The sequence below is a fragment of the Dermacentor silvarum genome, chromosome 4 (genome assembly GCF_013339745.2).
Source record: "Dermacentor silvarum isolate Dsil-2018 chromosome 4, BIME_Dsil_1.4, whole genome shotgun sequence".
Taxonomy (NCBI): Eukaryota; Metazoa; Arthropoda; class Arachnida; order Ixodida; family Ixodidae; genus Dermacentor; species Dermacentor silvarum.
The window spans coordinates 222,353,643-222,368,478 of NC_051157.2; the positions used below are offsets into that span (position 1 = coordinate 222,353,643).

Genomic DNA, 14,836 nt, shown 5'->3' on the forward strand with positions numbered 1-14,836 from the left:
GTTCTATATTTGATAACTTCATGTACAGTGCTCCTAACTTATTTTTGACGAAGACTGTTTCTTAGGAAATTTCGGTTTCATTATTTGGCTCCAACATGTTTTCTTGTGTTATCTCCTTCATATTTTCTATGTTTTTGTTGCTTCACCTGCTGTATATTGATTACTCTTGTGTGTAATGTATACTGGACATGACACTTGTACTTGTCAATATATTTTTTTAATGTTTTATGCTTCGCCTGCTGTGTCCATAAGAGGGCTGGTCAAGCTTTCCTAGTTTTTACCCTGCTCCTCTGTTGATGATGGGAATGTTGCTCTGTTGTGTTATAAATTGATAGTACAGGAGCCATGAGAAAGCAGGCATTTAATAAAGACAATAAATGAGCTTGGTACCTTTGTGTGGTCGTTTTTTTATTTATTGATGTTATTTCAATGTTTACATGTGGATAATGTGACTTGCTGTATTTGTCACTACAAGTCTCTCTCAGCCGCACCTGTTGACAGAAACAGCATACTATATGCCATGAAGTATAGTATTCAGCATTCAGTTCCGCACTAAGCTGGGGCAAGAAAATGCGTGGGAATTACCGACAGTACGTCCAGTAAGGCAACACACAAGGCGACCACATTCGGGCCCTGTCTGTTTGTTTATTTATTTCACATATTGCAAGGCGTTCAACTAGAACTCTGCTCATTCACGGCAATAATCGGTGGCTGCAAATTAGACAGTAGGGCACAGGTCCTAAATATCTTGCCGGCGATGTCTAACATGTTGATAGGCACTGGCCTATCTAAAAATGGAATTCCTTGATGCGCCTTATAACCCTTTCAACATGTATTCTAGCTCCAGCAATCTTTCGAGTAGCAATTACATCACTTGCAGAAAGCTGGTTTCCTTTCTTGAAGGGTGGGATATAGATCTGAATGGTTGGGGGGAAAATGCTGTCCAAGCGAAAGCCTTTGTCTACCAATACACCATCACCCCGTTGCAAGCGTTTTAAGAGGCCACTTCTCTCCACTATTTCGGTGTCACTAACGTGACCGCCCCATATCTCGGGAACAAAGCATACATAACCATCAGGTGTGACACCTACAAGTGCCTTGAAGGTATTAAAATGCTTGTAGGTTGAAAAAGTTTGCCTTTGTGCTTTTAACTTTGAGGACTTCTGAATTCTGACCTCAGTGCAGTCCAGAACCACTCTCGTGTTAGGAAAATCTGAAAATGCCTCTGGCATGTGTCGTTGTACTTCAGCTAAAGATGGCATCCGTGTTAAGGCATACAGCTCCTTATCTAAAAAGTTAATCCAGCTACAGAAAATGCGGCTCAGGCTAGATTGTGATATGCCAAACAACCTGGCTACTTCCCTTGCACAAACTCCCGTTCGTAGCCTGTACAAAACCATGAACAGTTCTTCTCGCTTTGAAAGCTGCCTGTCTTTTTCAATTTGCTGTTGCTGCTCATTCTTTTGGGGAACCCAGTACGCCATTCTCTGGGCATTCGCTTCGAGGTGTCCATACAAAGCATCAAACTGCGCTTTGCTCGTAAGTCCAGTGTAAAATTTAAATGCGGTACTATGAATTGTGTCCACAGAAAAGCTTTGCGATTGCAGCCTTTTACATCTGACTTCGAGCTCTTGAATTCTCTTCTTCATTGCAGTATGTTCTGCTAGCAGGCCGTTGAAACTGCTTGTGCTGACATTCTCTAGTTGCTCCTTAGCTGTGGCAGTAGTGCGACGCATCAGCAATGCAGCTACACCTTCACACTCCTGTGATGAAGTAGTGAAACCTGTACATGCAACAAATGCAAGGCAGGTTAGAATAAGTGCAATGTTATTCATGCTTTGGAAATTACTATTTTGAATCGCAGGTTTATATATGTTCGCCTTGTCGGCATTCTAGGGTCTCCATCTACATAAACAAAGTTGGCTGTCATGTATGCTTTTCAATATCACAAACAGTAATAGTCAGCGACAAGTCAAGCATGCAGGAGATGATTTTCCCAGAAAAAAGCGTAAAGCACCTGCCCTTCGTGCCTTTATCCTCCAAAAAGTTTCCTTAGACTGCACTAGGCACGAACAAGTACATCCAATAGTCAGCAACATTGAATTTGCTGCATTCATACGTCACACGCACAAACAGTCTGAATGCCATGGCAACAGAGGTAGCGTGCAGCATAAACTGGTAGTTTGTATAAGGTCGAAGAGCGGACCTCACTGGCCTGTACAAATTAGCAATACAAATTATAGCACTATGATGTTCGGCTGTTTCTTCACCCGTTCTCGGTTTCAACAATTTTTAAATAACCTAACCTGCTTGTTGGCTGCCCTCCACCCGTGTGTGAGAGTGCCCCGGTTAAGAAGCACTGCAAATAAATTACAAGCTTGATTCCTTCACAGACAGGTGTCACTGAGCCCTGTCATTGACTATTGTGCATCATGCAACGTTTTAGATGGTTTATGTATGACAAGTGCTTGCCTGCTGTGCTCTCGGAATCTGACATGTCCGTCTGTTCCATCTCCACAGAGTCTTCATCACCTGAGGAAATAATGTCACATTTGTGTTGCGTTAGTATTCTTGTATAAAAGTAATGTAGCCTAGTTTTGCAGAAAGATTACTCACACTTTGAAGACGTCTCATTTGCCATTGAGTCCTGTTTTAGGTCTGCCTGCTTCTCTGAAACAGCTAAAGTTATAAAAAGACAAATCATTCAAGTGCATAAATTAAAAATGGGCACTACTAGCTCAAGTGAATCGCACTCATAGTCTTGTTTGAGATGCCTATATTTCTGCGTAGATAACCTTACGGAAAGACTAATAGGCAGGTCATTATTGTGAATGGAATTAAGAGCAATAAGAAATGAAGGCTTGTCAAGGACGCACGACCTTTCTACATTGACAGAGTGTGGACTAGTGGCCAAAGAGCTACACATTACCACACCTTACAAAGCGTCGATAAATTCATTCCGGAAAAAGCCTGCACGAATGCATATAATACTGTGACAGAAGGATACCGTACCAATGCTAGGTAGGAAGACGCGTCACTCGTGCGTCCGCAGTCAAATAGTTGGCATTTCCTTATCATGCAAGCAAGCGCATGCCACGATAACGTGCTCCGTTCGCCTCCGCAAGACATACCTCGTCGGTGCTCACTGTGTTGTTTCATACGCGCTGCCGTGCGTACATAGCGATGAAAAGCGTCCTTTTTCTTGAACTCATCGGTGTAAACAAACAGAGAAGGCACGTAATCAGGGTGCCTGGGCGAGTTGGATGGCGATCCTGCAAAACATAACCCCAGTGAATGTAGCATCACTGCGACTAGCCAAAGGGTGCACAGTACACATTCACCAGAAATATGCGAACACCGCAAGAGTTATGAATCAATGCGCGGCAATCACGTTGCCGCATAAAGGGCGATTTTTTTTTCTTCGCTGAACGGCAGAAAGGAACCGTTAAGTCAGTCACGCGCCGGCCTTGCACTCTTTGGCATTCAGTATATTCTAGCGGCGAATGAACGAGGTTAAGCACACTTACAAGGATTATTTACGGGTATATATTTGATGGGCAAAGTAATCAACAACAGTGCGTTATGCCGAACGACGCGCGGACCCGGCTGGGGCGCGCGCTCGTCGGAGCGCGCGTGCGTTGACACTTGGTGAGCCATAGCTCGCTCTTTTTGCCGTCGTATACTGTCCTTTTGAAGCAGAAGAGGTACACAGCTGTGTCGTGCTGCTCAGAGCCGTAGTGCGAGCTTCATCACTGTTAATACACGAAAGCAACAGCTGCGGGCCAAGACTGGCAGTGCCGCACCGCCGCGCACTGAAAATAACTTGCAGCAGACGCCGCATCAGTTACTCGAATGCATAAGCGACGTCGCAAGCAAAATGCTCGTAGTTCGTTTGCATACGCACCTTTCACGAAGTGTTTTTCACACAGCCTTGCCGAACCTGAAGGCTCCCAGGGGCTGCCGTCTTCATTTTGGCGCCTCACAGCCCTGATCCATGCTTCACGGCGCTGGCGATCACGTTTCACCGATGGGAAGCGGAAGAAATGGATGTTGCTGCCGGGCACACCTCGAGAAGTACACCCATAAGCAGCACATGTTGACGGCATCGCGCTGACAGGACCTTCTTGTTGTTGTTTTTTTTATCAACTGCGATTTTGTTATTGCTCGCGCCTCCAACACGACTGCGGGGTACACGGCCGGGTCGTCGACGACGCCGTACGAATTGTTTGTTACTCTGGCCGCTAGGGTTCTGCGCATGCGCTGTAGGGTCATGCAAAAGGCGGATTACGGAACTAAGCCGGTTTCACGCGGGAGCCGGCAACTGCGGCCACAAGCTTGGACATGTACACCGTGGTCATGTGACCGATGTGACGACGGTATCGCCACCTTGCGTGGTTTGTGTCGATCGGGTGTTAGTAGCCTCCGAGATTTCTTGCGCGTGCAATGTCAGAGGTCATGGGTTGTTTAAGCGCGTGGTGTGCGGGCTTGGCATGCGCGTTTCTATTTATCCACTGCGAATTGTGTCGCTCCAGACGGCGCCCTCTTATAAGACGGTTTTCAGCAGCGGCGCACGGGCGCGGCCATGTTTGATCACGTGATTGCGCCGGCATGACTGGCCTTGGGTTGAAGGCCAGCGAAGTAGCCGTACTGCATGGGCGACGGTGCGGCAAGCGGCGTTGTTTCGGGTCCACCGATGGACAGCGGCTGGATCGACGACACAAAGCTCTGGTTCAACGATCATGTAAGTGAACCATTGTTTGTCATTTTAACGTGGTATGTGCTCGCGCCGGAGCGCTCTGGCGCTCGATCATCGTGCATGCGCGTCGCTCATTCGCGCTGAGCGATTCGAGCTCATGGAGGCTTCTTGTGCGGCGTTCACGTCAGTTCGCTAGTTCTTTTTTCTTTTTGTGGTTAGTGCGGTGTACTTAAGCGTCGATCTGTGCTGTTTGAAATGGTTGCCCAGCCTCTCGCGCTTTGCTTGACGGCCTCGAATATGTATGCTTGAGCGCCGAGTGAAAAATCCGTGTCCGCTTGTGTGTGGACGTCTCGCTCGCTGGTATTTTAGCTTCCCACATACGTTGAGGTAAGCACCTCGATACTGGTGCACTGAGCTCTTCAGAATTCACCAGTGCGGCGGGCACGCAATAGTTTCGCGTAGTTGACTTCAGAGCTGCAGATTGTGTTGGATGTACTATAACTGAATGCCCCGGAACGGGTGTTGTTTCATAGTAAAACCTCTGTCACACGCGCACGTTCGATTGCAATTGAGCCTCGATCCGAATCCAGTCGGTCGTGATCCGCAAATCGTAATCGAAGTGTCCGATTTCGATCGGAGTCCGACGTAAGCAGCTTCTAGCTCAGTGTAACAGAAAACGAGGTACAACGAGAAAGAAAGAGATCCGAAGAAATAACCCTCTAACGACCGTGCAAAAAAATGATTTTTTATGTACGTATAATTTTGAAAATTTCTGTGTGCTGCGTCGACGCCATGCACGTAGTTCTGAGATTTGCAGACGATCAGAAATGGCGGACGTGGCACATCGTTTACCTAAAATACCGAATGAAAAAGTAATTTTTCTGAAAATTGATTTGTACCTTTACTACCTATTAGGCACGTTTATTATTTGCTTAGGACCTATAGTTACACTTAAAGCGTTGGAGTCCAAACAACACGATCCTGATCCTTGGACTGTGTAGTAGCGATTATTTTCGATCGCAATAGAAAGTCCGAGCCGGATCAAGGCTCGATCGCGATCGAAAGTGGCCATGTGACAGGGGCATAACTTTGGCTGTAACTCAAGCGTTTTATGAATGAGAGCTCCCGTTTCAACTTTTCAAACTCTTCATAGGAGAGCAACACCAGCTTAGTAATCAAATATGCATTAATTATTGAAACTCCAGAACTATAATTTATAAATCCAAACGATCAGTTTAATATCAGACTGTATCTATCGTGTTATTTTAGTTCTTTCAAACATCCGCAGATGTCTTGAGGAGTAACAAAGTGAATAGAACATACCTGAAAGAAAAGGGTGATTCATGTAATATTTACAATGGTTTGCTTTTATTTGAACATAAGAATAAAGGAGTCCACATAAATAAAAACCACGCACATGGGTAACGCATGCAGTTCTTATTGCAAACTGCCACAAATGTGACAAAAAAGGCAATAGCAATGTGCTGCCAATGTCTTTTCGATAATCACAAATAATATCATAATTTCATAGTGTCAAATAATGTCACAATAGCACAATTTCGCGATGTCAAAGAGGCTATGAAAATTAAAGTACATAATATATATAATCAGCATGCGCTTTGGGGGAACACTGAAAGACACAAGGCAGAAGCAAACAGCTGATTTGTAGTTACCACTACTTTAAAACGCAGCTAATCAAATAATGTCAAACTGGTGAGTTTGAAATTATTTACTTTTACTTTCATGGTTTGTCTTGACATCACGAAATTGTGACATTATAGTATATCACTTTACGATAAACACGCAACCAAAGCTTCTAGCCTTGTTTGAAACAATAATTTTGTCCTACAGCGTCAACACAGCTAGCTTTCGCGCACCTGTTGCTGGCCACAAACAACGCCAGGTCTACGTTCTGATCACACCGTGCCTCCGATACAGCAGCGAAACCAACCTATGTAAAATGAGACGCGCAGGCAGGAATTCGTCAAGCTTAACAATTTAAATATGCGATTCAGATAGCACTTTTCCAATCTTATCTGCAGGAGTTCTCGCCGCGACTAGTACGCCTTAATTGGCAGCGATCCCAGCGCATATATATCACGCACGAGGCGTGTAATTTCGCTTAACGATAAACATCACTGATAGCAGGTGACTGTTCCAATACGATATCGCTAATGCTTGTGTTCTGCTACGGAAACAACGCACGGTGACCTTAATGTACAGCAGGCGCAAGATGGGAAAAGTTTATACACTATTCCGGAAGCCGAGCGCCTTCGCTTATTCGGTACTATGATCTGTCACTTACTCTTGCTGATGTGCCTGGATTGAAGTTCTTTCTCTGTTCGATATCCAGCATTGTCGGGTGAGCTTGTTTTTCTCTCCATGAGGAAATCGGTGCATGGAAAACGGCCTCGGGCACGGGCAGTCTTGATGCAGCTGTGGCGCGTGTATTTCACACACCGACGTGTTCCACTGCTTGATGTCGCCATCAAAGTTTTTGCATCCGACCACAGCACACGTTTTCCCTCTTAATCTCCACATGGAGCAAAATATTTGTTTGACAAACTGCGCTTGTTAAACGCCGCTGGCCACGCTTTCGCGACTGAGCAATGGTCGTTTCGTTCTCGCGCCCTAGGCCAGAGATGTCCAACAGTGGCGCCATCTGATTTCAGTTGCACAAACCGGCTGCTGCAAATCACGGCCGCCTGGATCGGCGCGCGCGGCGGGGTTGCTACGGCTAGGGTACAGTGTACTAGAAGGGGGCAGTGGGCTTACTCAGCCGCTCCTCTGACGCAGTCAGCGTCGCATCCAAGAGGTGGCGCCACTGGCAACTTCAATGGAAGCTTTGCTTGCAGAAGCTTTGATTTTCCTTGCGTTTCTGACGGTTTCAGTTCGAAGCAGTTAACACTCTTATTTGTTTTTAATTTTCTTTAATAACCTTTACATATCTTTAGCGAGCACTATATTTGTTTAGGCCACATGATATTTGCCATAATAGTGCCTTGTGGAAAAGGAAGACGGCAACTCTTGGGCAATTTGCTGCTTATCTTAACTCTTAAACCTTTTTTGCAAAGAGGTCGTCGCTGACGGATTTTGCTTATGTGGAAGGGGCGTTCGAATTTTCCGAATTATCGGGCAATCGTAAAAAAAATTGAAAGAAAAGTTTGAATGTGACCAAATATACGGTTTCATGCCGTGTCGACCTAATGTAAAATTTTGTCAGACAGAAAACGGTGCGCACATACTACCCAGCTGGGCTAAAAAAAAGCACCAGGCATGCTAACCAGGTTTGTGCTTTGCTTAGCCAAAATGAATTTGTATATATGGCTTAAATATTTCATTGTTCCACTTTAGTTGTTCCATGCTTCACAGTAGCCTTCTACGTTTATTATTAACCATCATTACGCTGGCACACATTTATTAAATCAAATCAGGTTGATTTTTTCCATAAAGAAATGAAGGGAGGCCTGAACAAAAATTGAAAACTAGTTCACTTGACAATTAGGCTCAGGCCTATGCTTATGTACAGCTATATAAGGGTAAGCAAAATGAAGATAACAGGGCTGTTGCTGAGACAAAGCTTTTATTTGTAAGTACAGCAAGCTATTGTTTCATGCACTTCAACTCATAAGCAACGGTTCAACTTCAGCTGCTTGGCCCTCTGCCGCTTTCCTGCCTTGTCACAGTTAATTCCTTTCACATAAAAATGCAGACGTGTGACAATGTAAAAACTAATTATTTTAGCTGTGAGGCTAAGAGCGTGCACATTGCAGCCAACTTCGAGGGGAAGCTTGCTCTGCCAGCATGTCCGTAACGCTGTCAGAGTGTGGCTCACTCCGACAGAAGCATTCTGTGAAAAGATCCTCTAGCTTTCTCACGAAGCCGTACAGCTGACTGGAGGGATAAAGGAGGCCTCCTCGGTCACGGAAGTTTGTTAGCCGGGCAAGTTGAAAACTTTCGCCTGGTGGCGTCATAGTAAGCAGCTTTATGCATTCTTGGCATTTTGTGCTGGAATTGACAATACACTCCCGCACTACATAGCCCGCAATGTGGTAAGTGAGCCTGGAGTCGCTTCTGGCCACGTGCTGGTTATGGTCGTTTGAAACTCGCAGGCCCGTGCAATGCTGGGGTACCACGTTTTGTGTGGCCTCTGTGGCAGTAGCACTAGCAGCAGTTTGACTGCACTCATTTCGGTCACATGATGCTTCGAGATAGTCAACTTCCAGTAAGGAGGCCAGTGTACCTTCCTCGCAGTTTCCTTCGCTAACTGACCTAACTAGACCATAAAAAGAAAGACAATTCACAGTGATCAGGGACTGCGGTGGACATGAGCACAAAACGTGGCTCGAAATGGAGCTCGCATACTGCGCTCGTGTCGTCCAGGGGCTTGTCAGCTCTGTGGAGGTTTTTTTCCCACTCTTTCCGCATATTTTTATCCTTCGGGACGCCAAACAAGGACAACTTCGGCCCATCCTTCACATAAACATAGCCTGTTTGGCACCCAGGCGCGTAACAGTGATTTTGGCGATACCGCGGCATGGCTCAGTTACTGCAAGGCATACTAATCTCTTGCAGGCGATGTGCGAAAAAAAGACTGAATTAAAAAAAACCAACGCGACGACGTCCACCAAAAAAACAACGCAGCTCTGCAACTCCAACGAATATGATCGGGCACTGGGCAGGCACTGGGCAGCTGCCCTAGCTGCCCCGTCGCACCCACGCTCCATTGAAACTGACGCCAGCGCCGCCGCTCGGTCTATCGGAGAAGCTCATATTTGCGACATTCGTGGAGCCGCCGCATCGCATAGCCTCCGCCGGAGAGTAAGCCTACTGCCCCTTCTAGTACACTGTAGCTAGGGTGCCTTGATGCCCGCGCGGCATCGAGGCACTCTAGCTACGGCCGTCCCATTCGACGCGCGCCCCATTGAAAACATGTAATTGAGGAAGTTGGCCCGCGCGCCGTGAGGCGGCGCTGTGCTCCCACCCAGACTCTCACGAGTGAAGCCGACGGGAGCGGACGTGTCGAGTTGAGGTGCCATTTCAGCGCAGCAGGAGCAGCGTGCCAAAGCGATAAGTTCTGTTATTTTATATTTCACTTTTTGGTTTTTTTAGGAGGGTTAGCTTAGCCAAGAAATCTTTATAAATTACTTTAATGCTTTTTCACTTTCTTGGTCTTCTCGCTTAGATAAAAGTAGGTAAAGAATAATTGTTTTTTTTTTTTTGCCACATCTACGCCTTGTTAGTACGAGATGAAGGTTGGTACTAGGGGGAACCCACGCGTGCGTTGTTCTGAGTGCGAGCGTTCCTACGCGCTGGAAGAAACGCGGTTTAAGTCAGCACGCGAAGCGAATGGTGCAGATTATATCTGTAGGATGTGTGTGCTCGGGTCGCGGCTAGACCGCCTAGAGCAAGACAAGGATAAGTTAGCTAAGCGGGTTGGAAAGCTAGAAAAGGAACTTAAAATCGAGCAGAAGCAGAGGAAGGAGGCAGAAGAAAAGCAGCTAATGCAGAAATCCAGCTGAGCGCCACCATTTCTGCAAAGCAATGATCAACGCATCGAGGCGAGCACCGCGAACGGAGCCGGCTCCGATGCCAGTGCAGAGACAGCCGAACCCGCCACACCGGGAAGCAATGGCGGAAACGTCAGTGATAGTCACGAAGGGGATACCACTGACGCGGCCGGGGAAGAAAACAAAGCCAAGGGCAAGGATAAGAAAGGAGGGGAGGGCATTGTGACTTCGGGGGCAGCTTTCGGCGATGATGGGGAAGGAAAGCGTCGAGTTGTCTTTGTTGGGGATTCCAACATGCGTAAAGTAGAACCGGCGATTGCAGAGAGGGTAGGGGCAGACGAACGAGTCCAGGTTAGCGCGCTTCCGGGAAAGCCGATTAGAGAGGTGATAGCGAAGGCCAAGGAACGCATGTGGGACACTAGAGTCACTGGAAAAATTTTAGAGTATCACATTTGTTTTCCGCGCGCCGCCGCTGCCACCGGTGATTGGGGCGCTCGTGTCACGTGACCTTTTGCCGCCATATTTCTTCCAAGCCCTGTCAGTTGGCACGTCGAACCCGTAACGTACGCACCGCGCACGGCCGAGCACTTCGCCGTTTCGTTCAACGCTTGCGTTGCGCTTGCGAACACAGGCGTCAGAATAACCCATCATCATGCCTAGTTGCTGCGCCTCCGGGTGCAGCAACCGAACGGAGTCCGGGAAGGCATTTTTCTCTATTCCGTGCGGGAAGGACGACGGTCTGCGTGGCTCCACAGAATTGGCCGCATCGCGCCCTCGAAGGACACCCGCTTGTGCGAGGTAACTTTCTTGAATAACTAGTGTGCTGGTGGACAGTTATTGCTTTCAAGCGACCGTACTTGCGTGTGACCGCTAAACTTTACCTGTCCGGTTCACGCTCATCGCTCTGGGTGCGGCTATTGAACACTATGTAGCTAGCACACGTGGTTTTGAGTGAGCTGTTCTGTTCGCGTGGCTCGCTTTGTTTCACGCTATTGAAAATCGCCCAGTACCTATCTTTCAAGTAAGGTCTCCGGTTCGCGCGGCTCGCTCTGCTTTGCGCTATTGTTTCCAGTAAACTGTTCGGTTCGCGCGGCTCGCTTTGTTTTGCGCTATTGAAAATCGCCCAGTACCTATGTTTCAAGTAAGCTCCTCTACTTAGTGCTGTTTAAAACATCGCAGTACGAACTTTCTAGCAAGCTCTCCACTGTTTCATTCGGTTTGCGCGACGCGTTTGAAGAAAACGTACATACATGTCAAGCAAGCTGCAGTGCTTGATTCGCGCGGCTCGATGGAAACAACAAACATGCATTTCAAGTGAGCGTGTTGTGCTACAGAGTAAAAGGAGGCGGTTCCCATGAATAACGTGTTTTAAACAAGCACCAGGTCTATACAGAAAATTTTGCTTCAAAATGTCTTCTATAGATTTCCTGACTGTTTTTTGCGACTACTTACACTTTAGATATTTTAAGCACTGTCACAGGGTAGGGTTATTAACATTCCTATTTTTCTTTGTTTTCTCCATGGACAAACTATAGGACCATTTCATTCCTGATGATTTTGAGAAACCAAGAGTCGAATCGGAAGACCGGTATGCTGTTGTCATGCTTGACGAAATAAATTGTTGTTGTAACTGTTGTGAAATAATTATGTTGCTTGCCTCCACATCTTACTTTGTGACTGCATGCTGTTCTGAAAATGCGAATTTCGCTGACAGCATCAAGCAATTCGGGGACAAATGGTATGGTGTCCCTTATACAGGGAGGCTGTAAAATAGTAATTTTTATTGCAAACCTGATACAGCATGATTACGAATGCTTGTCAACTGGCACAGCACCTCTATAAACAGCCTCATACATCTTTTTATGCCGTGAGTGCAGTGACAAGAACATCATTTAAAAAATAGAAGTGCTCAGTGTTACAATTCCGTTTCAGAAACCTAGTTTTTACCGTGTCCTCGCAACTTTTTTTCGAAAACGTCTTTTTGTGTTAATGATCCGATTCACATAAAGGGTATACAATAAAAGGAGCATGATCGAAAATAAATAGAGGAAAACCGCACCACTGTTTAGTACTGGCAATGTCAACACAATACTCCAGGACACAGTAACAGATCGGAAATAAGTGCACTAAAAGGTTGACATTATCAAAGGTAAAAAAAAAAAACATTCGTACACATTCTTTATAGCCGTATGCGGATACCTGCTTGAGTTTCGCGTGAATTAAAAGCTGTTAACCAGTCGTTTACAACGTTACCTTCAGAGAACATATTTCACAAATCGACAAGAACGTCGCAAACACGCCAGTAGCCGCAAGACGCGAAGTTTACTTGCAGAGGGTGCTGGCGTATTATCCCTGATACGTGACAGGCAACTTTATAAATCTGCATAAGAATTACTGCTTACACTTCGCTCCGATTATACAGATAAACAAGCGCAGCAGTAAGCTGTTTATATTTGCTTGCTTTTGTACTTCGAAAGGACGCGAACGAGCACTATGAAGGCAACCTGCACACCCACTGAGCGTTCCATTGGCTGTCAAGCTGGGTTTTTAGCGCAAACATAACCTCAAGGCCCAGTTTTCATGTAAAAGACGTTTCAAGCGAATTCACTGGGCGCATACAAGTATGTTTGCAGCAGCTCTGCACATAGTACTTGACGCAAGACGAAGTCCAAAAGCGACACTTAGAGCATCGGAACCATCGCCGCACATTTTATACGTTCCGTCGCCTACCGCGCAGTACGTTCATTACCGTCGATATCTTGATGTCACTTGTGGCATTCACTTGAAGAAAAACACAAAAATAATCCAGTTTCGCGAAACGGGACTCGAAATCTAGGGGGGAAATCCGTCAGTTAAGTCAACGCTACTCAATGCACGCTGGCACCGCTACAGCGCGTCGGCGGTCTGGAAGGAACATGGCCGCCGCCACCCAATGTTGCCGGCATGCCGCGTACCTTTGGGGTACTCTGTTTTTCCAGCGACTCTATGGGACACAATGGAGGAGAGACACCTAGTGGTGATAATGGGCGGAGTGATTGACGTACTGCACGGACGAGGAGCAGGGATAACAAAGCAAATAGCCAAAGGGGTCACCGACCTGCGGAATGTTTCAAAGGAAGTACAAATCGCGGTGTGCACGGTGCCAGAGGTTGAAAGGCAGGGTTATAAAATTGAAAGGGCAGTTCTTGCAGTAAACAGGGAAATTTGGACTCTAGCTAAAGCAATGAATTTTACGGTCATTGACATCAACCGAGAAGTGCACCGAGCAGGCCACGAAGGCGCTTTTGTGGTTGACGGGATACATTTTAGTGAAACTGTAGCAACACCGGTCGGACGTCGATTCGCGGCACGAGCTGTAGCTTTTTTAGGCGGGCCCCAGGCAATCAGGAAGCAGGATTGAGTACTGAACATAGCGAAACACCAGTAAAGGGCAGAATTAGGCGACCAGGAGTCAGGCAAAGACGCAGAAAGGATAAGAATAGAGAAGGTAAAATTTGCTACATTAACATGGGGAAGACGACGACGACGCTCGAGCAGCTAGCTCTGAGCAGCTCTGGCTCTCACTTTTTGAAATGTCGGTAGTTTTTTTGGCTTTTTGTGCGCGAATCTCTACGCCATGCGAAGCATGAAGTTCTGAGGACTCTGTGGATACCCAGTTTTTCACGGTGGGTGGACCGCTTGAACATTTATCAGACTTGTCCTTGGCTGACTACTTACGTGCGGACTATTCACCGTGAGCTAAGCCTAATCAGCAGTAGGGCGACGGCGGCCCGTGAGGGAGTGTGCGCCATGTATATGCAAGTTTCGGTAGACGGGGAGGATGTCTCTCCTGAGGAATTTCAATCTCCTGGTTGGACCACGGCTGTTAGTCGACGGAAAGTCAGAACCATGCGCCACGGCACGGGCGAGGCGCCCAGCGGGAAGCCTGGCGTGGCGACGCTGCCGCAGCCTCGTCAGTCGCTCACGAAGGTGAAAAAGCAAGTCGTAGCGGTGTCAAGACTGCCACAACTTCCGAAATATCATTTGCGGGTGATTGTCCGCCCACGCAATGGCCTCAACATGAGGAATGTTAGTCAAATCAAGTTTGCCTTCGCCCTGGCCAGGGCGGCGGGTCTGGGCGAGGAAGAAATCGCCGAAGACGTAGTTTGTCCCAACGTCATGCAGAACATTGCGGTGGTGAGCACCCCGGCAGAGAAGAACGCCAGAGCGTATGCCAGGATATCTAGTATTGCCATAGGCAAAGTGGAGTACGAAGTCAACGGGTATATGGCTGCCCCGGACGACACCTGCAAGGGGGTCATACGAGGGGTAGACCTCGACATCGACCCGGCGAGACTTGAGGCGCTTATTGTTCATAACAGGAACCCAACGGCTCTTCAAGCAAAGCGAATCAAGAACTCGAAAACGGTGGTGATTCTTTTCGACGGACTTCAAGTTCCAAATCACGTTATTTGCGGCACGAGCATGTTCCGCTGCACACTGTTCAAAAGGCAGACAGATGTTTGCTACGCTTGCGGCAAGGTAGGACATCGCGCTGACGTATGTCCTACGCCAGATGACGTCATATGCAGGGGATGCGGCAAGCAGTTGTCATCGGAGGATCACGATTGCAAGCCGACGTGCAAGTTGT

The 14,836-nt window shown here is 47.1% G+C and overlaps 1 protein-coding gene across 1 annotated transcript; it reads right to left on the bottom strand.

Annotated features, from left to right (window-relative positions):
- Positions 1–468: 468 nt before the first annotated feature.
- LOC125945141 (uncharacterized) lies at positions 469–4,281 on the bottom strand. The gene is made up of 6 exons (XM_049666715.1): positions 3,905–4,281; positions 3,132–3,272; positions 2,617–2,679; positions 2,473–2,532; positions 980–1,783; positions 469–491 (listed from the first exon to the last, which is right to left on the bottom strand). The coding sequence occupies exons 1-6, from the start codon at positions 4,104–4,106 to the stop codon at positions 469–471; spliced, it is 1,293 nt and encodes a 430-aa protein (XP_049522672.1). The 5' UTR covers positions 4,107–4,281.
- Between the last annotated feature and the right edge of the window lie 10,555 nt (positions 4,282–14,836).